Source organism: Hyla sarda, unplaced genomic scaffold, assembly GCF_029499605.1.
Source record: "Hyla sarda isolate aHylSar1 unplaced genomic scaffold, aHylSar1.hap1 scaffold_332, whole genome shotgun sequence".
Classification (NCBI taxonomy): domain Eukaryota; kingdom Metazoa; phylum Chordata; class Amphibia; order Anura; family Hylidae; genus Hyla; species Hyla sarda.
The window spans coordinates 117,880-140,124 of record NW_026610065.1 but is presented as its reverse complement, the minus strand read 5'-3'; the positions used below and the strand labels follow the sequence as shown (position 1 = coordinate 140,124).

General features: G+C 45.9%; 1 protein-coding gene across 1 annotated transcript in view; it reads right to left on the bottom strand.

Moving 5' to 3' along the window:
- The window catches only part of LOC130330291 (proteasome subunit beta type-7-like), a 92,355-nt gene that overhangs the window by 60,579 nt on the left and 9,531 nt on the right, over positions 1 to 22,245 (bottom strand). The window contains exons 4-5 of the mRNA XM_056553584.1: positions 17,628 to 17,768; positions 2,755 to 2,870 (exon numbers count right to left, since the gene is read on the bottom strand). Coding sequence (XP_056409559.1) covers positions 2,755 to 2,870; positions 17,628 to 17,768 — 257 coding nt within the window. The remainder of the gene's footprint in view (positions 1 to 2,754; positions 2,871 to 17,627; positions 17,769 to 22,245) is intronic.

Genomic DNA, 22,245 nt, shown 5'->3' with positions numbered 1-22,245 from the left:
GCGTGGCGTGCAGCTCCCCGAGGTGGGTGTTAAATGCAAGATTGCGGGGTTCCCATCGGTGGGACCCCTGCGGTCAGACATCTTATCCCCTATCCTTTGGATAGGGGAAAGGATATCTTAGGGCCGGAGTACCCCTTTAAAGGGGTTATTCAGGAAAAAACTTTTATATATCAACTGGCTCCAGAAAGTTAAACAGATTTGTAAATTACTTCTATTAAAAATCCTTTCAGTACTTATGAGCTGCTGAAGTTAAGTTGTTCTTTTCTGTCTAAGTGCTCTCTGATGACATGTGTCTCGGGTACTGTCCAGAGTAGAAGCAAATCCCCATAGCAAACCTTTTCTACACAGTGCAGTTGCCTAGACAAGCAGAGATGTCAGCAGAGAGCACTGTTGCCAGACAGAAAAGAACAACTCAACTCCGGCAGATGAAATATTGGAAGGATTAAGATTTTTTAATAGAAGTAATTTACAAATCTGTTTAACTTTCTGGAGCCAGTTGATATAAAAAAAAAAAAAAAAAAAAAGAAAAGTTTTTTCCTGAAATGCCCTTTTAACCCCTTAACGACAATGGATGTAAATTTAAGTCATGGTGCCGTGGTACTTAATGCACCATGATGTATATTTACGCTCCACCATGACCGTGAGCACCGGACCGATGTTCGCGTAATGGCAGACATCAGCGATCGTGCGGATGTCCACCATTAATCCTTCAGATGTCATGATCAATACTGATCATGGCATCTGCGGCAGTGTGGTACTTTAAATGGATGATGGGATCGCCCGCAGCTCTGCCGCGGGGATCCAGTCATCCACAATGGCAGACGGAGGTACCTTCACCCTTCTCCAGGGGTCTACTGTTCTGGTCTTAGATCGAGCAGAGCAGAAGAGGACCGATAATACTGATCAGTGCTATGTCCTATGCATGGCACTATGGGAACTACATAAGTGTAAAAAAAAGTAAAAAAAAATTAGAAAAATCCCCTCCCCCAATAAAAACGTAAAGCATTTGTTTTCCCCAAATTACCCCCCCAAAAAGCATTAAAAAAATTATTAATAAACATATTTGGTATTGCCTCCTGCATAAGTGTCTGAATTATCAAAATATATTAACTATTCCATGTGGTGAACAGCGTAAACATAATTTTTTTTTTTTTTTTTTTTTTAAAAGGCCAAAATTGCTGCATTTGTCACATTTTATTCCCAAAAAAATATAACAATATAATTTATAAAAAAGTTAAACCTAAGCAAAAGTGGTAACGATTAAAACTACAGATCACATCGCAAAAAATTAGCCCTTATACCACTCCGTATACAGAAAAATTAGACAGTTATAGGTGGTCAAAATAGGGCAATTTCAAACATACTAATTTTGTTTAAATAGTTTGAGTTTTTTTTTTTTTTTTTTTAAAGCAGTACAATTATATAAAAAGTATCTAGCCATGGGTATCATTTTAATCATATTAACCTACAGAATACAGAAAACATGTCATTTTTACCATAAAGTGTACAGCGTGAAAATAAAACCTTCCAAAATTTGCTAAATTGCGGTTTTCTTGCCAATTTTCCCACATAAATAATAATATTTTTTGGGTGGCGTTGTACATTTTATGGTAAAATAAGTGCTGTAATTACAAAGTTAAAGGGGTATTCCAGGCAAAACCTTTTTTTATGTGTATCAACTGGCTCCGGAAAGTTAAACAAATTTGTAAATTACTTCTATTAAAAAATCTTAATCGTTATTAGCTTCGGAAGTTTTCTGTCTAACTGCTCAAGGATAATGTCACTTCCCGGGAGCTGTGCATAATGGGAGAATATCCCCATAGGAATTGCACAGCTCCCGGGACGTGAGTCATCAGAGAGCAGTTAGACAGAAAACAACAACTCAACTTCAGAAGCTAATAACTATTGGAAGGATAAAGATTTTTTAATAGAAGTAATTTACAAATCTGTTTAACTTTCCGGAGCCAGTTGATATATAAAAAAAGGTTTTGGCCTGGAATACCCCTTTAAATTGGTGACGAAAAAAACAAGCCCTCATATGGGTCAGTGGATGGAAATATAAAAGTTATGATTTTTAGAAGGCGAGGAGCAAAAAAAAAAACAAAATGCTAAAATTGGCCTGTTCCTTAAGGGGGTTAAGTTAGATATAGGTTTGCATATGCCAAAATTGTTTTCAGACAATTTCTTCTATCCATACATATAAAAGATATAATATATATAAAAATAAATTTATGGTATACACCAGTGGTCTTCAACCTGCGGACCACCGGATGTTTCAAAACTACAACTCCCAGCATGCCCGGACAGCCAATGGCTGTCCGGGCATGCTGGGAGTTGTAGTTTTGCAACATCTGGAGGTCCGCAGGTTGAAGACCACTGGTAAACACAAATGATCATTTATGGTGATTTACAAACCCGCATTACACCACAAGAGCATCGCACGTCTGAAAGAATTACTTGTTAAGTTGTGCAACAGCAACACCTAGTGGACAAAAGGGATAAAGCGAAGCTGGAAGACCAAAACCATAATATTGAGTTGCCCAACTTGTGGAGCTCCAGCTGTTGCAAAACTACAACAGCGGAGGAGTGTGAATGCAATTTCCATTTAACTATATGGAGCCTGGACATCTTTTGACATATGGAGGAGAGCTCAAGGACCCCCAACCATCATGTTTTTACTGCATATATTGGAAAATAAATCTACTACAGATATTTAATGGCTCATATTTGACCTCGAACTAAGTATTTACTTACCCATGGTAACATAAGGAAGCTTGTCGGTAGATCCATGGGGATATATGCTGTACAGATGGGGGCCAGTACAATCCACCCCTCCTAATACAAGGGCAGCACCGATGTAGCCTTGGTACCTGTCAGAAGATATGAATTTAAGTGGTTAAAGAATACCATCAAGTCATTATAATATACAGAAGACTTCCATTGTTTCCATTCCATATATAGTATCCCATATTTATTGTATATGGGGTACACATTCTATAAAAATCAGAGCGCACAAACCATACCATTTAATTTAAAAAGCAAGATCACCTAGGGTTAAGTCTACGTCAGTGTATTCCAAACAGTGTGTCTCCAGCTGTTGCTAAATGACAACTCAGCCTTTGGCTCTCTGGGCATGCTGGGAGTTGTAGTTTTGCAATAGCTGTGGACATTGTCCAGAGGAAAAGTTGCGGAGTTGCCCATAGTAACCAATCAGATCACTTCTTTCTTTCATTTTTCAGAGGCTTTTTTAAAAAAAAATGAAACTATCTGATTGGTTGCAAGTGGCATCTCGGCAACATTTCCTCCGGACAGGTTTTGATAAATCTCCCCCATTCTGTTTAGAAAACACTGGTCTAGGTTAATGGGGCTGCAGAAAGGATTTATCCAGTGTGATATATGGATGCTCCTGTTTCAGTCTAAGGAAGTACAAATTACAAATATGAGCACCAGAATTCAAACCACAACAACTTGAGAAACACTCCAGAAAGCACATATAAATATATGTATTATATTATATATAAATATATGTATTATATATCAATGTCAACCAGCATGACATAAAAAAATGCTGTCGCCATGTTAAGTGTCCAGGAGGTGGGATCTTCTGGTTGCACAGATCTCCAAGTTTTCCCTGGCCCCTCCTCTTAGCAATGATTGACAGATCTAGTGTCCAATCAACAGACTGCAAATGCTGTCACTCAGATCTGAGGTGAGGGGACACGGGAAGCTCTTAAAAGCAGTACTCCGGTGCTCTGAGACGGAAATCATGATCTTGACATCACGACCACGCCCCTTGGTGATGTCACCCCCCCCTCCATTTATGTCTATGGTAGGGGGCGTGTCGCCCCTCCCATAGACATGAATGGAGGGGGTGTGGCGTGACGTCACCAGGGGGAATGGCCATGACATCACTGCTGTTCTAAACAAATGCTGGGTGCTGCAGGAGATAGCAGGGGGCCAAAGCAGCGGGACCCCTGCAATCAGACATCTTATCTTATCCCCTACCCTTTTAATACAGAGATCCAGACACCTGTCCAAATGAGCTGACCTCCTTGGTAATTGCTGTGGTGGTGAAAACAATATTAAACAGCGTTTTTCTCAGTCATGTAAGTTGCATGACAAACAGCGGGTATCCTTACACCCCAACACACACCTCTGCATTGGGAAGGGTTAGGCAACCTTCAGCACTGCAGAGGTTTTGGACTACATCTCCCATTATGCTCTTACAGCCAAAATGCTGACAAAGCATCATGGGATATGTAGTCCAAAACATCTGCAGCACTGAAGGTTGCCTGTGCCTGGTATAGTGCCATCTGCAGTTTTGAATGCTTAAAATTGCTTTCTAATTGAGGAACCCTTTTTGTTAGGTCCCTAAAGATCACAGCACTCATGTAAATAGTCGTGGACAAAAATGTAAGACTGACACAAATTTTGCCGTTAGTGTTTTTAGGTGTTTTACTCAGATGTTTCTATGGTTACTGAAGTGCAATTCTAAGCATTTCATAAGTTTACTTTTTATTTTTGACAGATACATCAAGATAATGCAAAGACTATTTACAGTGTTGACCCTTCTTTTTGAAGACTTCTGCAATTCACCCTGACATGCCGGATATCATCTTCTAGGCCAAATCCTACATGATGGGAACCTGTTCTTACATCATCCTTGCTTGGAGTTAGTGCTGGGTGGTATGACCACATAATGTGTGTATCACGGTATTTTTTAAACTTTTGCGGTTCCACAGTATATAAACAGAATTTCCTAGCCCCTCCCCCCCATATTAATTATCAGTCCACATCCCCATCGGGGTAAATACTCACATATCACCCGCATGCGCTGCCCTCCTCATCCTGTTTGTTGCGGCCGCCGGCGCCGACACTCTCTATACTGTGCGGTATCCCTATGCCCGGGCTGCAAAAGGTGAACAAAATAAACTAAGGCACGTACATCGGCCTTACGCTGGGGACGGGAACGTCAGAGCTGTCAGCCTATCCCTGGCCGCAGCGATGTTCCGCCTCAGCCGGTGATAGGCTGAGCCCACTGTCATGTAAGAAGCCGGCTTCTGACATGACAGTGGGCTCAGCCTATCACCGGCCGAGGCGGAACATCACTGCGGCCGGTGATAGGCTGATGGCTGTCCGACGTTCCCGTCCCCAGGAAACAAGTGAGGCCGGTACCGGACCAACGGGAGGTGAGTTAAAGTTTATTTTGTTTATTTTTTGCAGCCCGGGCATAGCGTACAGTATAGAGCAGTGGTCTCCAACCTGCGGCCTCCATCATGCCGGAACAAGCAGTGTTCCTCACCAAAATTGCTCCAGCAAAACTACAACTCCCAGCATGCCCTGCCAACCTGCTGCTGAAACAGTAATCCCCCCCAATCTGTTGCAAGACTACAAAACAAACTATTCTAGCAAGCCTAGACAGCCTGCTACTGTCAGGGCATGCTGAGGGTTGCAGTCTTGCAACAGCTGGAGAGTCCAGTTTGGGGGACTCAGCACTAGCGCCCACAATGGCTCTTTATTTTACTCCATCCAACAACTTTTCCTCTTATCCGACAGCTGTAAGGTTACAGTGCGTATAAAGATGTACACCGACAGCCCTCCTGACTAAATGAGACGGGAGCTTTAACTTTATAAAGCGGCTTTCTGATCTGTGTAAACGGCACAAAGCTCCCTTTTATTTGACACCTTTTTACAAAACTTGCTAAAACTAAAAGTAGTCCACTGTAATTGATTTGAGAAAGTCTGATGCTTGACACTAAGCCAGAGGCAGAAACCCAGATCTCCTTTCCTTAAAACTTTAAAATGATGTACACTCTCCTATTTGCTTTCACGCGGTGATGTATGGCGTCTGCCTAGAGCTGCTGAAAATTCCTTGCAGAATTAAACTGTTCCGCTGCTACGATTGGTATAAATATTTCATGGTGGAGCTGCCATGCAGAGCCCCTCGCCTGCTTGCTTTTTCCTTGTCAGACAAATGAACACAATGAGAAGCGATTCAATCTAGGGCGCAGACAACTTCACGTTCCTGTAAAGTAAAGCTTTAGAACAATGGCTGACAGGACAGAGCCCGGAGAATTGGAAACAATATCGTTTGTCAACACAGTGTGAGTATTGTCTTCTGTTCGGTGGGGTCTAAGCTGCTCTCCCCACTGGTTGTCAACTAGATGCTTTATGAAGTGCTACTTGTACAAGCTTCCGGCACGCTGCCATTGTTCCATCCTGCTTAGCCCGCAGAGCTCGACGTCCAGCAATAAAGCACAAGTGACCAATAGTAATAAGTGACAATGCTACCAACATAACCAATACAAGTTAGGTGACACCATGACAGTACTATGTTTTTTGGTTGTCTGGTCATGCTGGGAGTTGTAGGCAGTCTGGTTGGGCAACACTGCTTTGGCCTATGGGTCAACAGATTTCACCTGGGGTCACACCAGCAAGAACATAATCCTTATTGTGCGCAGTGCTGGAAACCATATCTCCAGACGGTTAAAGGTACATTGGAGAGGGTCCAGAGGGGTGGACTAAAATAGTACATGGGTAGCAAACTAAAACTTACCATGAAAGGTTAAAGGGGTATTCCGGCATTATACAGCTTATCCTTTGGATAGGGGATAAGATGTATGATCGCTGGGGACACATCGATCTCGGTGCAGCCGAGGCGCCGCCTCAAAGACAGGGACGTGACGGCCACGCCCCTCCATTCATGTCCTCGCCCCCTCCCATAGACATGAGTGGAGGTGGCTGTGACATCACTAGAGGGAACAGCCATGACGTCACTTCCCCGTCTTGGAGACAGCGCCCGTCACAGAATGTCGGGGGCTGCACATAGATCGCGGGGATCCACAGCGGCGGGACCCCTGCGATCATACATCTTATCCCCTATCCCCCCCCCCTTCCGGTGCGGGGACCAGGACCGGCGGCTGACAGGAGGCGGCAGGCAATTGGAAGCATCCAAGTGGCGGCGGTGTCAGATGCAGCTGTGAAGATCGCCGTAAAGTGATCTTCACTGCTGCTTCTAGGAGTTTCAAAACTACAACTCCCAGCATGCCCAGACAGCATTTGACTGTCTGGGCATGCTGGGAGTTGTAGTTTTGCAACATCTGGAGGGCCACAGTTTGGAGACCACTGTCCTTCCAGATGTTGCAAAACTACAACTCTCAGCATGCCCAGACAGTCCGTCCAGGAATGCTGGGAGTTGTAGTTCTGCAGAATACAACTCCCAGCATGCCTGGACAGTCTCAGCATGCTGGGTGTTTTAGTTTTGCAACATCTGGAAGGGCACTGTTTGGAGACCACTATACAGAGGTGTCCAAACTGTAGCGCTCCAGATGTCAATACAAAGCATGCCGAGACCATGCCTGGGCATGCTTGGTGTTGAAGTTTTGCAACATCTGGAGGGCCACAGTTTGGAGACTACTACACAGTGGTTTTGCAACAACTGGAGGCACACTGGTTGGGAAACATTGTATGTTACCTAACTCAGTGTTTCCCAATCAGTGTTTCCAAGTGTGCCTCAAGCTGTTGCATAACTACAACACCCAGCATGCACGGTCTGTCAGTGCATGCTGGGAGTTGTAGTTTTGCGCCCCCCCACGTGAATGTACAGGGTACATTCACATGGGCGGGGGTTTACAGCAAGTTTCCCGCGGGACGTCTTGTACGTCGTTTTTTCCAAAACGGAGCCTCCAGCTGTTCCAAAATAACTCCTTATATTTCCGGAAAGCCATTGACTGTCCAGGCATGATGGGAGTTTTGTAACAGCTGGAGGCACCCTGTTTGGGGAAACTGACCTACAGTATTTTTGATGGAGGAGGCAAGTGTAATGCTTGCATCTGGGTACACCCCTATGAAAATCCCTAATTTAGGCCTCAAATGTGCATGGCGCTCTCTCACTTCAGGGCCCTGTCGTATTTCAAGGTAGTTTAGGGCCACATATGGGGTATTTCCATACTTGGGAGAAATTACTCTACAAATTTTTGGTGGTCTACACCAGCATGTTAGTGTAAACATTTTTTATTTTCTACACTAACATGCTGGTGTTGCCCCATACTTTTCATTTCATAAGAGATAAAAGGAAAAAAAGACCCCCAAAATTTGTAACAATTTCTCCTGAGTACGGAAATACCCCATACGTGGGCGTAAAATTCTCTGTGGATGCACAACAAGGCTCAGGAGAGCGCACCATGTACATTTGAGGCCTAAACTGGTGATTTGCACAGGGGTGGCTGCTGTGACCCCATTTTCAAAACTACACCCCTCATGTAATTTACACATTTACACCCCACAGGTGTCTGACAGATTTTTGGAACAGTGGTCCGAGAAAAAGAAAAATTTAATTTTTTATTTGCACAGCCCACTGTTACAAAGATCTGTCAAACACCAGTGGGGTCTAAATGCTCACTGTACCCCTTATTACATTCCTTTAGGGGTTTAGTTTCCCAAATAGTGTGCCATGTGGGGTGTTTTACGCTGTTCTGGCACCATGGGGGCTTCCTAAATGAGACATGCCCCCCAAAAGCCATTTCAGCAAAATTCGCTTTCCAAAAGCTCAATGTGACTCCTTCCCTTCTGAGCCCTCTAGTGCATCCACAGATCACTTTACATCCACATATGATATATTTCCTTACTCGAGAGAAATGGGGATTAAAATTTTGGGGGACATTTCACCTATTACCCCTTGTGAAAAAGGAGATTTTTTAACACTTACCGTAAAATCTCTCTCTCGAAGGATCCATTGGGGGACACAGACCGTGGGTGTATCTTGCTGTCTCTAGGAGGTGTGACACTATGGTAATAAAAAAAGTCAGCTTCTCCCAGCAGGATATACCCGCCTTCAGGCTCTGAGCTAGTCAGTTTAAGTTCCAGAGCAATAGGAGGAGACCAATAGGGCAAAGAAAAAAAAGAAAAAAAAAAATGTTCGAGAACCAGAAGTAAAAACACAACTGAACACACCCTCGGACAGAGAACCAAAAGAAAAACCCAAAAAGGGCGGGAGCTGTGTCCCCCAATGGATCCTTCGAGAAAGAGATTTTACGGTAAGTGTTAAAAAAAAATCTCCTTTTCTCTATCGGCTCCATTGGGGGACACAGACCGTGGGACGTACCAAAGCCGTCCCTTGGGTGGGCAGATAAGTAATCAGGCAGACGGACGATCCACTGCCGCCTGCAACACTTTAGGACCCAGACTAACATCAGCCGATGCGAAAGTATGAACTCTGAAAAACCTAGAGAGAGTGTGCAAAGATGATCAGGTAGCCGCCTTGCAAATCTGTGAGGCCGAGGCTCTATTCTGTAGAGCCCAGGAAGCCCAACAGAACGTGTGGAAGGAGCCACAACCCTGAAAGGAGGAATCTTCCCCTTACAGCGAAGGCTTCCGAAATGGCGGACCAAATCCACCGAAAAATGGTGGCCTTGGAAGCAGGTAGTCCCTTGCGACGACCTTCTCCAGCTTGAGTAGTAAGCGCTCCTTAAGATGAGAAGGAACCGGAAAAAAGGGATGAGAGGACAATGTCCTTATTGAGATGAAAGGCCGAGACTACCTTAGGTAAAAGGGAAGGAGCTGGTCGGAAAACGACCTTGTCCTGGTGGATAACCAGAAACAAAGAACGGCAGGAAAGAGCTGCCAATCCAGACACCCTCTGGATGGAGGTGATAGCCACAAGAAACACCACTTTCCAAGAAAGGAGGCAGAGAGACATCTCTCTAAGGGGCTCAACGGGTGCACCCTGGAGGGCACTCAGAACCAAAGTCAAGTCCCAAGGGGGAGAAGGTGACCGTTAAGGAGGAACAGCGCACGCCACTCCTTGCAGGAAGGTCCAGACAAGAGGATTAGAACCCCGACTGCAAAACGGAGAGAAGACTGGGAACCGCGAAGATCACCGGGTAGAAGACCTGAGCTGCACACCAATGAAAATAAGACTGCCAAGTACGGTGGCAAATTCTTGCGGAGGAGGGCTTACGAGTCCTGTGTATGGTGAGAAGACTTGGGAAGAGAACCCACGGGCCCTAACAACCACGGTCTCAACCGCCACGCCGTCAAATGCAGCGACTGTAAATTGGGGTGGCAAATAGGACTCTGAGCGAGAAGATCCGGGCGGAGCGGAAGGCGCAGAGGAGCGACGTCCAGGAGCTGGACTACGTCGGCGTACTACAACCTTCGGGGCCAATCTGGAGCTACCAGAATGACGGAGACGTCCTCTGCCTTGAGCTTTCCCAGCACTCTGGACAAGAGCGGAAGAGGGGGAAAACAGATAAGGTAGGGCGAACCCCGCCCAAGGAATCACTAGGGCGTCCACGGCCAAGGCCTGAGGGTCCCGGGACTTGGACACAAACAGAAGAATTTTCCGAATGTGCCAGAACGCGAAGAGGTCCACGTCGGAAAGCCCCAGAGGCCGCAGCGCTGCGTGAAGACCTCTGGATGAAGAGACCACTCGCCAGGGGCGGGTGAGAACCGACTGAGGAAGACCCCTTACCCGTTGAGCACTCCCTTAATGTGAAAAGCCGAAATGGCCGGAACCTTGTTCCCCGACAGATGAGAATCTTAGCCACCTCGGCCATGACTGCCGAGCTGCATGTGCCGCCCTGTCGATTTATGTACGCCACGCCGTGAATCGCCCGTAAGTCCAATATGTTTATCGGAGGGAGGGTCTCCGGAGGAGACCAGAGTCCCTGAACCGTCCAGTCCCTGAACACATCGCCCCAGCCCGACAGACTGCCATCCGTTGTAACAACCTGCCAGTGAAGGGGAAGAAGGGACCGCCCTTGGAGAAAAAAGGGGGGAGCGAAGCCACCAGAGCAGAGACTGACGGACCCTGAGGGGGAGAACAATCTGACGATCGAGGGACAGAGGAGACCTGTTCCATCGATAGGGAATCGCCAGTTGAAGTGGAGCGGTAAAGAAACTGGGCAAAGGGTACGGCCTCCATAGATGCCACCATCCGACCCAGGACTTTCAAGGGCGGATGGAGACCAATACCTGGGTCCGAAGGGAGCGGACCCCCGCCCGTAGCGCCAGACGTTTGACCAGCGGAAGTCAAATTCGGGCAGAGTCCGGCCGAATCAAAATCCCCGAAAGGTTAGAGACTGGGTAGGACGGAGGACTGACTTGTCCCGGTTGACCATCCACCCGAAGCGAGTCAGAGTGTGGAGAGTGACGTCCAGATTCTCCAGAGTCTGGGCTCTGGTTGGAGCCTTGATGAGAAGGTCATCCAGATAGGGTATCCCCGAGGTACCCCTCGACCATAACAAGCCCGTCACTGGCGCAAGGATCTTTGTAGAGACCAGAGGAGCCGTGGCTAGACCAAAGGGGAGGGCTACGAATTGAAAATGCCCCTCCGGAACCGCAAAGCAGAGGTACCGATGAAGGCCCGGAAATATTGGCACATGGAGTTAGGCATCCGTGATGTCCACCGATGAAGGAACCCTTGTTCCAGGGACGCTACGACCGAGCGGAGAGATCCCATTCGGAAGTGGCGCTTGAGGTCTAGAATTGGTCCACAGAACCGACCTTCTTGGTGACCACAAAAAGATTTGAATAGAAAAAACCCTGAAAACGTACCCCATGAAATTGCTTCGCCAGAGGAGGAGACCGGGATCGGAAAAAAAAAAGTGATCTCTCGGAAGGGAGGCGAATTCGATCCGGTAACCGTTGGACATCATGTCCCCTGCCCCAAGGGTCCTGAACGTGAGAGGTCCAGATGTCTCGGAAAAAACAAGAGGCGACCTCTGCAGAATTGGGTTTTGCGGTTGCACGATTTGGGCGCAAAACGGCCAGAGCGGTTTGAAACCGACTTCCAAGACGGGCACGCCCGGAACAAGGAAGCCTTTCTGTCCTGCGAGGGCGCCTGCCCGGACCCTTTACTGTGGCCAGAGGTCCGAAAGGACTTCCCTTGGGAAGTAGGGCAAGCCTTATTTTGAGGTAACAAGGAACTCTTACCTCCCGTTGCCTCAGAGATAATCCCATCAAGGTGTCTGCTAAAAAGACGGCCGCCCGTAAAGGGAAGCTCAGTGAGAGACCGTTTGGAAGCGGCATCCGCATTCCAAGCTTTAATCCACATAGAGTGGCGGAGGGCCACTAGGTGACCCACAGCAAAGGCAGAACAACGGCTGACTGCATGGAAGCTGCGCACAGAAAGTCCCCAGCTTTAGCGCATTGGAAAGCCAGAGCAGATAGATCCTCTGGGGGGGATCCCCCTAAGATATCCTGATGGAGCTTTTGGCACCACTCCGACAGGGCCTTGGACACCCATGTCGAGGCGAAGATGTGTAGAAGAGAAGAGCCAACTGGTTCAGAAGCGAACTTCGCTAAAGATTCTACCTTCTTGTCCGAGGGATCCTTGAAGGCAGCGGCATCTGCTAGAGGCAGTGTAGTCGCTTTAGAGATCCGGGAGATTGGTGGATCCACAGAGGGAGGTGAAGCCACCTTAGCGACAAAGATCTTGTCAAATGGATAATGTTCTTGAATTGTCTTGATTCCCGGAAATCTCTTGTCTGGATGTTTCCATGCGGATTCCAGAATGCCATCAAAGTCAGCGTGAGAGCTGAACCTTTTAGGTGCTGGCTGAGCACGGTGAAAGGATACTTCTGGATAGACACCCGAAGATCCTGGGTCCTCCAAGTGAAAGGTGTCTCTTATGGCCGTCACCAATGAGTGCACCGTTGCAATTGAGTCCAAGCGGCCCTCTGGATCAGATGCCAGTTCGGAAGCCTCGTCCACTAGTTCACCAGGGGAATGTGAATGAGTAGAGGCAGTCCTGGAGGGGGGCGACCCAGACCGGGTACGCGGCTCTGGCGAGGCAGAGCGGCGACTCCGAGAACATTCTCTGAAGGAGCGACGTTTGTGCCCAGATGATAGGGGGGCGGGACCCGTGAGGGGAACGCTCACATCTATCTGAAGACTCAATGGAAGAGTCAGACTAGGCACCCCCAGCACGCTTAGCGTGAAGTACGAGGAGACGGAGAGCGGGCCCTCTCCAAGGTCCTGCGCAGGGAAGACCCCTTCAGGGCGGACACCATTACCCGGGGGGCCTCAGCCACCGAACGGGAGATTTGGGTCAAGCGAGCCCTATACTGGGTCAGGGAAGAAACCCAGGGTGGTGGAGCGGCTGAACACACCGGGGGCACCAGGGGGTCTGGGGGAGCAGTGGAGCAGGCAGGGCAAGTGGCTCGGCAGACCCAGGCACTTTGGTACTACAGTGATTACAGACCAAAAAGTCTATGCATTCTGGCAGCTGCGGACAGAACAGCTCCATGCAGCTAGAGTGAGAAAGTGACGGCCAATGGTAGAGGGGAGCGTGCCCGCAGCAGAGGCACTAACTAGTTGGCCCCCCCTCTGAATGAAATTCGGGCCCACGTCGCTGATTGGAGGCTGATGCGCGCCTCAGAAGAGCTCCGACAGCCCTGTGGGCAGAGCTAAAAACCAGGCCAAGAGGGAGCTGTAATGGCGCCCGCTCCTTGTCCCGAGCGCACATGTAATTTGCATATGCGCTCAGGGGAACAGAGCGGGCAGTTAGGACGCCGGCAGAGACTGCCGTAGAAAACGAAAGTAAGCCGGCGCTGAGAGCGCCAGGCTCGTACCAGCGCTGCGGCTGTCAGCCGCATAGAAGGCGCTGGCGGCGAAAATGACAGTAAGCCGGCCCGAACTGGCGCCGCGGCTTGCAAATAAGGCGCTGTTCACACACAGAGCCAATATAACATACATGCCCCCTCAGAGTGCCACAGCTCCCCCAGAATAAAATACATTCCCAGTAAGCCAGCTATGCGCGAGCGAGGCAAGCAGGAAAAATAGGGGGACCCGGACCCCTGAGGTACCACCCAGGCGCTGACCGTTGGCGAGGGGGGGTTAACAACGCATATACGCAATGTCTGTGCCCCCTTACTCGCAATGGGGAAACAGTGAACCGCAGTTCCTGAGATCCCACCTGAAAACAGAAAAGAAAAAGGAATAAAAAACGAACACGTTCCTATACTAGGAAAACAAAAAACAGAAGACCAGGTCTGGAGCAAACCAGACCCGTCCACCTCCTTTAGACACTAAGCTTAAACTGACTAGCTCAGAGCCTGAAGGCGGGTATATCCTGCAGGGAGGAGCTGACTTTTTTTTATAACCATAGTGTCACACACCTCCTAGAGAACTGAACTGGCCCCTAAAAAATTCAGTTTGAAATTTACTTGAAAAATTGGAAAATTGCTGCTGAACTTTGAAGCCCTCTGATGTCTTCCAAAAGTAAAAACATGTCAACTTTATGATGCAAATATAAAGAAGACATATTGTATATTAGGGGTGTGAATCGGCAAGAATTTGGCGATCCGATACGTATTGCGATACACGTATGGCGATGATATATCCAGATTCTATTTACAGGACGATATATCGCGATTAGAGATGAGCGAACTTACAGTAAATTCGATTCGACAAGAACTTCTCGGCTCGGCAGTTGATGACTTTTCCTGCGTAAATTAGTTCAGCCTTCAGGTGCTCCGGTGGGCTGGAAAAGGTGGATACATTCCTAGGAAAGAGTCTCCTAGGACTGTATCCACCTTTTCCAGCCCACAGGAGCACCGGAAAGCTGAACTAATTTATGAAGGAAAAGTCATCAACTGCCGAGCGGAGAAGTTCGTGACGAATTGAATTTACTGTAAGTTCGCTCATCTCTAATCGTGATACAGTGACCCCTCGACTTATGATGGCCCCGACATATGATCATTTCAACATATGATGGCCTCTCAGAGCCCATCGTATGTTGAAGGCAACATCGACATATGATGCTGCTGGGTGTTGGGGACATCGTACAAACAGCTATCTGACAGCGCTGACAACTTAAGCAACTGACAGATAGTGGTTTAATGTGCCCCGTTCTGCTCCTGTTACTCACATGCTGTCCTGCTAACTCATACAGGCTTCCACTGTGAGCTCCGTGTAAGCCCTCCCCCCAGTGCAGCCATAGCCAATAGCCTGCAGCATCTTAGTGCAGGCATCCAATGAGCTGCTGGCTGCCCTCCCCTTCCTTTCCTATAGAGCTGTAGTCGGCAGGATCGTAATGGAGGACATTCTGTCCCTCCTGAAGGTATTTAAAGAACTGTACAGTACTGTATGCGATGTCACACATCACATACAATATATATACACACTATACACCCCATACATCAATGTTTCCCTATCAGTGTGCCTCCAGCTGTTGCAAAACTATAACTCCCAGCATGCCCAGACAGTCAATGGCTGTACATGCATGCTGGGAGTTGTAGTTGTGCAACAGCTGGAGGCACCCTGGTTTGTTAAACACTCCCCATACACTGGTCATCCCAGAACCAATTAGCAGTTTCCCATAGAGATATGTATTCAACATACAATGGTTCCAAGGCCCCAGAACCAATTACCATTTTTACATAGACATATGTAATCGACATATGATGGTTTCAACATATGATGGTTCTCCTGGAACCAATTAATATCATATGTTGAGGGACCACTGTATATCCCGATTCTGTCTCAAAAACAATGTCTTTTACACTTTTATTAAAACTTTATTTTTATTTATACACTTTATTAGACTTTTAGGAGGAATCATTAGATTCCTCAAACAGATGAATAGAGTCCTATTGAACTCCATTGATCTGCGATCCATTGATAGAGCCTGGTCCAGCCAGGCTCTATCAATGACAGAGCCACGGGACAGCAGGAAGCAGAGGTAAGCCCTCCGGCTACCTCTATAGTGGATCTCCCACCCCACTAGCCCACCAGGGAGCATTCACAGATCCCTTTAGACGCCGCTGTCCGCTTTGACAGCGGCGATCTAAAGGGTTAATAGCCAGCCGTGGCGATCGCCGCATGATGGCTATTAGCGGCTGAGTACGGAGCGAGCAGGAGTAGGGAGCCACGTCAGCAACGCTGCGTCAGATCCTGCCCTGCTTGCATGAGCCGGAAAAATTCACCTGCCCAGTCAGGAGATACAAATTCCACATCCCTAAAAGGATCGATTCAAAAATATTTAGAATCGATTCAGTATCGCCAAATGACAAATCACGATAATCGAGTGAATCGATTTTTTCTTACACCCCTATTGTATATGTGAACCAATATATAATTTATCTGGTATGTCTCAAGCAGAGAGCTTCAAAGTTAGAAAAATGCAAAATTTTCGAATTTTTCATGAACTTTTGGAAGTATCGACAATAAATTACCACTAACAAAGTAGAATATGTCACGAAAAAAAACTCTCTGAATCAAATTCATAGGTAAAAGCAGCCCAGAGTTATTAATGCTTAAAGTGACAGTGGTCAGATGTGCAAAAAATGCTCTGGTCCTTAGGGTCAAAAAGGGGTTAACCTTCTGGACTAGATCGGACTAAGATGAACAACTGCAGCTTTTATTCTTAAAGGATGTTTCTGAACATCCATGCAGAGTCTGCAGCTGCTTCAGGGGAGAGTCAGTTGTTGCTAAAGTCTCCAGTAAGAGTAGAAAGTCAATCAGCGCCATGTAGACCGTTCATGAAGCAGCCATGATGCTTCCTGCTATTACTCCAGTGTTTCCAAACCAGGGTGCCTCCAGCTGTTGGAAAACTACAAATCCCAGCATGCCCAGACAGCCTTCGGCTGTCTGGGCATGCTGGGAGTTGTAGTTTGCCAACAGCTAGAGGCACCCTGGTTGGGAAACAATATTACTCAATCACTGAACAGATGCAGAATCTGCAGAGTTTAGTAATCCCAGACCAGCTCTGCAGTGGGTGTAAGGGGATTGTATTTGCCTTGTATATTTTGGCCTGTGTTAGCCTCACTCACAGGGGAACTTAAAAGCGTACCCGCCAGATCCAACAAAAAAATATGTTACTCAGTAGCTAATCCTGACCATGTACATCTAATTTTATGTATCTAGCACCTTTATTTATTTTTTTATTACACTTTTAATTTAGCTCACTAGTCTGAATTCCTCTCAAAGGAAGGGGGCGTGGCCTCACTGTGCTGGTCTCCGCCTCCTCCCTCAGTATGCTGTCTGCTCACATCTCCCCTAGCATTAGCAAAACTACAACTCACAGCTTGTCCTCACTGACAGTAGTGGGACACAAGCTGACTGTGGGAGGATTTTTTTCTCCAGCTCTGACCCCTGCACTCACAGCTGTCAATCAAGGAAGTGTGTCCATGACATAGGTGATGACAAATGGACACAGCAGGACTAGTATGTGTCCAAGCAGGCAGGGGGGGGCAGTTGTTTGACTGGCTTTTTCAGTATGAAATACTGAAAATGTTTTAACGCAAGCAATTGCAAAACCAATTGGTTATACATGCTTTACAATATATCAAAAGTTTTAGTATCTGACAGTGCCCATTTAAAATAAAAATAAACACACTAGCTATGCTGTTTCCACAATTCCCATTAACCTCAATGAGAGTTACAGAAACAAGGTAAACCGGCCTACTCAGCTGTTTTCAGATTACGGGCCTTAAGAAGAAAGCCAGATGGGGCCAGGGTGAGTACTCGTTCTAGAAATAGATGCAATTCCCAGAGGCGAGACGCCATCTATTACACAGTTATATCATGTTCTGTAGATGACATAAATTCTGATATAGAAATCTAAGTAAACCTAAGTAAATCACAAAAGTCCCCCATTGGTTATCTTTCCAACATCTTATTACCTGAACAGCATCTGCTTCAGCATTCGGTTAGCGGTCGATACTCTGGTTAAACGTCCGGTCGACAAAGAGTGCAGCTCCATGTTGGAGGAGATCATCTGGGTTGTCATTTCTGTATCCGCTGCTGTTCCTGCACCACAACAGCTAAGTAAAAAAAATAAAAAAAAACAGGTTAAAAAGTGCCCTGAAGCTTGCATATTTTTACCCCTATTTTAACCCCTTAAGGAGCAGGACAATTTTAGTTGTTGCACTTTTTCTTCTTCCTTGCACTTTAACCCTTTAAAGGGGTATTCCAGGAAAAAAAAATTTTTTCCTTTTATATCAACTGGCTCCAGAAAATTAAACAGATTTGTAAATTACCTCTTTAAAAAAAATCTTAATCCTTCCAATAATTATCAGATACTGAAGTTGAGTTGTTCTTATCTGTCTGGAAAGAGTGCTCTCTGCTGACATCTCTGCTTGTCTCGGGAACTGCACAGAGCAGAATAGGTTTGCTATGGGAATTTGCTTCTACTCTGGACAGTTCCCGAGACACGTGTCATCAGAGAGCACTTAGACAGAAAAGAACAACTCAACTTCAGCAGCTCATGAGTACTGAAAGGATTACGATTTTTTAATAGAAGTAATTTACAAATCTGTTTAAATTTCTGGAGCCAGTTGATATATAAAAAAAAAGTTTTTTCCTGGAATATCCCTTTAAGGACCAACACAAGGAAACCTGTACACCCCTGAAAGACCAGGCCTGTTTTTTTTAGATTGTGGATGTCTGACTTTGTCTGAGAATAACTGGTAATGTTTTGCCAATCACGATAATTCTGACATTGTTTTTTTGTCACAAATTGTTCTTCATGTACATAGTAAAAGTAAGCCGAAATCATTTGTATTTTTTTGTTTTTGTTTTTTACAACACAAAAAAATCACGAAATAAAAAAAAAAAAAAAAACGATTTTTCGCTATTATAACACTCATAGGTTGCAAATATTTATACTTTCTGACCAAATCATTTATGAAACATATACTTTCAGGTGTCTATTTTGAAAGCATTTGTTTTGTTTTTAATTAACATTTTAAATGAATTAGAAGCCTAACAATTTAACTTGAAATTTTCAAAATGTTTAAAATTTGAAAAGTCCATTTTTTTTATGTGCTATGCAAGGTTTGCAGAAATTTTAAAGGTGGTAGAACATAAGACACCCCTTGCCCCCAAAATGACCCCATTCTAAAAATTAGACCCCTCAAGGTATTTGCTAGGACAGTGGTCTCCAACCTGCTGTCCTCCAGATGTTGCAAAACTAAAACTCCCAGCATGCCCGGAGAGCCAACGGCTGTCCGGGCATGCTGGGAGTTGTAGTTTTGCATCATCTGGAGGTACACAGGTTGGAGACCACTGCGCTAGGGGGTACAGCGAGTATTTAACACCAGGCAGGAATTATTACAAAGTCAGTGTTAATTCAAAATTTGCTTTTTTTCACAAATGCATCATTTGTGGGACATTTTTTGTATATCGCTTCTGATATTGAAAGAAATGCACCCTATATTTTATTGAGCTGCTCGGCACGTGTTTGGAAATACCCCCGCTTAGGCCATATTTGGTTCCTTGGCGGCGTGGTAGGACCCAGAAGGAGAGGAGCGCCATTTGGCTTTCAGGGCATCATTTTACACCGAATGGATTATAAGCCGCACTTCTTGCCTGCAAAGAGTTTTAGCTGCCAGAACCATACAGAACCCCCATTTTGGAAACTACACCCCCTAAAGTATTCAACCTGACCAAAAGTGAGTACTTTGAGTCCTTTTTGTGTGGCAGGAATGGTTACAAAGTCAGTGAAAAAATGTAAATTTTCTTTTTTTCACAAATATTTGTAGGACATATTTTTTGTACACTGCATCTGAAAAGTAGAAAACGTGCCCATTTTATTATACTGTTCGTCCCGTCTTCGGTAATACCCCCGCTCAGGCCATATTTGGTTGCATGGCCACATGGTGAGACCCAAAAGGAGAGGAGCACCATTTGGCTTTCAGGATATTATTACACAAATTATAGGCTGCACTTCATCTTGCAAAGCATTCTAGCTGTCAGAACAATACCACACCCCCAGAAGTGACCCCATTTTCGAAACTACGCCCCCTAAAGTATTCACCTAGGGCAAAAGTAAGCACGTTAAGCCCTTATTGTGTGGCTAGAATTATTTCAAAGTCAGTGGAAAAAAATTGAAATTAGCTTTTTTTCCCACAAATTCTTTCTTTGTGGGACATCATTTTGGCAAGTCGCTTTTGAAATGGAAGAAATGCGCCCATATTTTATCACGCTGTTCGTCCCGGGCTGGGCAGTATCCCTACTTAGGCCATATCTGGTTGCCTGATTGCCTGGTAGGACCAAGAATGAGAGGAGCCCCCTTTGGCTTTCAGGGCATCATTATATGAATTATAGACTCGATTCTATGCCTGCAAAGGATCGGAGCAGTCAGAACAATACCGCACCCCTACAAGTGTATTGGCTGGAGCAGAGACCACTCTGATCGGTCCCTGGTCTGCTAGGTAGTGACGTGTGGCTGTAACCTACTGCTGAAACGCAGTATGAACAGGACGTAGGTGGGGTCACATAGAGCACATCCGAGGCTTATTTCACACCGCTGATGCCCCCGGCAGTCACAAGGGCGAGATCACTGCTGTGGCTCTGTAGCTCAGTGTGTCGGCTCATGATTGCCGGCAGGAAATCTGCCGCTATGAGTGGACACAAAGCTACCCAGCCGCAGCAGGGAGCTCATTATTGTGACTGCTGGCGGGCATCCGCAGCATGTAATATGCTGCGGATGTGCGCTGTGTGATCCTACACATTATGCATTTTTATTTTTGATGATACAGTATTTTTTACACTTATTTTATATCTTTTACACTTTTTTAATGCTTTGGAATACTTCGTATTCGCCACTGGCGCTCTATGCTCTTCACAGATGAAAGCAAGCACACACTGAGCACTTGTCAGAGTCTGGAGACACCATGGAGAACGTTCTGCTGCCTGCAACATCCTCCAGCATGACCGGTTTGGAGGTGAGTCAGTAACGGTGCGGGGTTGCATTTCTTTGGGGGGCCGCATGGGCCTCCATGTGCTTGCTAAAGGTAGCTTGACTGCCATTAGATACTGAGATGAGATCCTCAGACCCCTTGTAAGACCATATGCTGGTGCGGTTGGCCTCGAGTTCCTCCTAATGCAAGACCTCATGTGGCTGGAGTGTGTCAGCAGTTCCTGCAAGAGGAAGGCATTGATGCTATGGACTGGCCCGCCCGTACCCCAGACCTGAATCTGATTGAGCACATCTGGGACATCATGTCTCGCTCCATCCACCAACGTCACCTTGCACCACAGACTGTCCAGGAGTTGGCGGATGCTTTAGTCCAGGTCTGGAAGGACATCCATCATTTTTGTGTGATTTTGTTGCCAGCACATTTAAACTATGTAAAGACGAAAGTATTGCATACAATTAGTTCATTCATTCAGATCTAGGATGTGTTATCTAAGTGTTCCCTTTATTTTTTTTGAGAAACTATATATATATATATATATATATATATATATATATATATATATATATACACACACACATACACACACATACACACATACACACACACACACACACACACGCTGAGTACCCGGTTTTTCCTTCCTAATCCTTGTTGGAGAGGAGAATCAAGCTTTTGACTTCATATCCCATCCCCATATATTGTTGTCATATCCCAACCCCATATACTGTCCTAATACCCCAACCTCCCATCCCGACCTGTAATATGTGTACCAGGTATTGAAATATCTCCAGCCGTACATAAGTTATGTGGGAACATACATTTCCCATTGATTTGCTGAGAAGCAGTCAGATCATTATATTATGCTGAGAAGCAGTCAGATCATTATACAAGATTGTAGATGTGCACCATGTCTGTTTTCTACCCGAATTCACAGATTTGTAAATTACTTCTATTAAAAATCTTAATCCTTCCAGTACTTATTAGCTGCTGAATACTACAGAGGAAATTGTTTTTGGAACACAGAGCTCTCTGCTGAATCACGAGCACAGTGCTCTCTGCTGACATCTCTGTCCATTTTAAGACCTGTCCAGAGTAGGAGAAAATGCCCATAGCAAACATATGCTGCTGTGGTCAGTTCCAAAAATGGACAGAGATGTCAGCAGAGAGCACTGTGTTCAAAAAAAAATTTCCTCTGTAGTATTCAGCAGCTAATAAGTACTAGAAGGATTAAGATTTTTTGATAGAAGTAATTTACATATCTGTAACTTTCTGGCACCAGTTGATTTAAAAAAAAAAAAGTTTTCCACCGGAGTACCCCTTTAATCCCTTAACGACCACGGACGTAAATGTACGCATTGGAACGGTGCTCGCGTCATACATGGCAGGTCGCGCAGATGTCTGCCATTAACCAACCAACCAACCAACCAACCAACCAACCAACCAACCAACCCCCCCCCCCCTCAGATGCCGTGATCAATACAGATCACGGCATCTGCAGTACTTTGAATGGATTATCGGATCACCCGCAGCGCTGCCCCCCAAAAAGCATACATTTTTTTTTAAACAAACATATTTGGTATCGTGCGTAAATGTCCGA